A 2,263-nucleotide genomic window follows, 5' to 3' on the forward strand; every position below is an offset into this window, starting at 1 on the left:
CACACTGTTATTCCAAAAACTTGTCAAACTATATATTACTGTCTCTCTCTCCATTAGGTAATGGAGGGCCTCCAGTTAGCACCAGGGCAGTCCTTCCTCAACCTGGGGTCTGGCACTGGCTACCTCTCCACCATGGCCGGGCTCATCCTAGGTAAGAAGAGGATTGCAGAAGGACATTTTCTGATGGAGGATGGGCAATGCTGGTTACTTTTTAGGTTGCTCTAGGTGATTGAGTGTCTGTTGCAAAAGATTGAGGATGGGGGTAAAGCAATTTTTTTTAGGTTATTTGAATGTTTGGTGTGATGAAATGAGGATGGGGTTGAGAAAAGTTGCCTTTTCCGTAGGTTATTGGGTGTTCTTGGCAACGGGTGTAGAAAGGGTATGGATGAGAGTAGATTATTTAGTTGATGGAATATCAATGTGTAGATAGATGTCAGTAGAATGTTGTCTTTGTTTTACATATATGTGTGTGCATTTGTAGTTGTGGAGGGTTAAGTGAGACCTGCACATAAAAATGTCCAAGAGGTTACTTCTGTATCATAATGCCAGTATGTAATTAGTATGTATATAGGCTAATTATATGTAGGAATTTCAGTTTAAAGAATCAGGAATATACTCTTCTTAGAAAATACCATAAATTAGCTTAAAGCATCACTGCCTATAGATTACAAAGATGTTTTGGTCAGTAGAGATAATGTATTTTCTATTAACGTCAGTAAGACAGATTCTTGCAATGAACAGGTCCCTATGGAATCAACCACGGAGTTGAACTTCACGCCGATGTTGTTAGTTACGGGCAAGAACGGCTAGAACATTTCAAGAAGAATTCAGCAGCAATAGATGCATTTACATTTTGTGATCCCCAGTTTGTGCAGGGTAGGTCCTGTGCTCAAAGGAAATCTGTGTAATTGTTCTTATATTTCTGTGACCATGACTTGATATTTCACCATTGGATATCCATACTTTTATTTCTGTAGTATAGCTCTATATATGTCGTTTACAAGTTGGTTACAATGGTGATTATTTTCTTTCAGGTAACTGTTTATGCCTGCCCCCTGATATGCGCCTGTATGATCGAGTGTATTGTGGAGCCTCATGTCCAGAAAGTCATGAAAACTATATGAAGGGACTTATAAATGTAAGTCGTTGCCTTTGATGCTCTTATGGAAAAAAAAAACTAAATAGGAAATATGTAATAGGAAATATGTAAATAGATATATAGGAAATATGTAAATCGAATAGATCAGTAAAAGAGGGTAGATAGAAAGCTAGAACATGCCAGACCTCGATTAATGATTAAATAACTTGACACTAAGAGGACCTCTCTTTTGCTTACAAACATATAGATACAAACAAAGCATACCAGTTCTGTAGAGAGAAATCAAATAAGGCAGAAAGATTTTGCTTGACAGTTTCTTTAAGGGAGAGTTTCATGATTTAGAAAAAAAGTACAAGGCTCAGTTTACAATTTCAGATGTAAGTAGGTCTGTATAACAGTTATTTTAGCGTCATTGAGTTTTTGATTGGGCTTTCTCTTGATTCAGTAAAAGGGCTGTCTTGTAACATTTTATCCTGCTTAGAATATATAAAAATATGTATATAGAAAATAATTTTTTTGAGCATTCAAAATACCAAAATTTGTCTTCTACATTTTTTTATACTTTGAGATTTAAAGGCTTTGTTTAAAAATTGTGGTCGGTAAATTTCGCAAGTAAGGGTACAAAACTTTTTTTTTTTTTTCCCCATATCTTTTTACTTTTATGATTGTGAAAGGATCCTAAGTATCCGATCTTATTGCAGAATGTGAATTGTATGTATTAAACACACAACAGAAGCTCAATAATCTTTTATATACAAAAGATCAAATAGGGAATCAGTTGGTCCAGTGTGTTGCTTATTTGTCTAATTAGTCTTTAATCTTATTGGATATTAAATGTAGTTGTGACCAAAGGGTACTCTTTGATAAACCATTTCCTTCTTTGCCTTTCTTCTGTGGCAATTCTTAACCTATTGCCATATCCACTGTGTATTTACTCCAATGAATCGCCTCTACTGCCGGCTTCCTACTCACACAGTACATTATGTGTACAGGAAGGAGGCATATTAGTCATGCCGCTGAACGACCAGCTGGTGAAGATTACACGTAAGGGACCAAGCTCATGGGAGGTGGAGTCCCTGCTGCCAGTGTCATTTTCGTCGCTGGTCATGCCCGACTCCAGTCATCCACCGTCTACAGTAAACCTCCGTAAGCTAAATCTTTTTG

General features: G+C 36.8%; 1 protein-coding gene across 1 annotated transcript in view; it reads left to right on the plus strand.

Moving 5' to 3' along the window:
• The window catches only part of LOC119587723 (protein-L-isoaspartate O-methyltransferase domain-containing protein 1-like), a gene marked incomplete in the record, with an annotated part of 18,826 nt that overhangs the window by 12,944 nt on the left and 3,619 nt on the right, over positions 1 to 2,263 (plus strand). The window contains 4 exon segments of the mRNA XM_037936405.1: positions 58 to 151; positions 742 to 876; positions 1,035 to 1,138; positions 2,092 to 2,245. Of these exon segments, the coding sequence (XP_037792333.1) occupies positions 58 to 151; positions 742 to 876; positions 1,035 to 1,138; positions 2,092 to 2,245 (487 nt within the window).

This window comes from Penaeus monodon, chromosome 23 (assembly GCF_015228065.2).
Source record: "Penaeus monodon isolate SGIC_2016 chromosome 23, NSTDA_Pmon_1, whole genome shotgun sequence".
Taxonomy (NCBI): Eukaryota; Metazoa; Arthropoda; class Malacostraca; order Decapoda; family Penaeidae; genus Penaeus; species Penaeus monodon.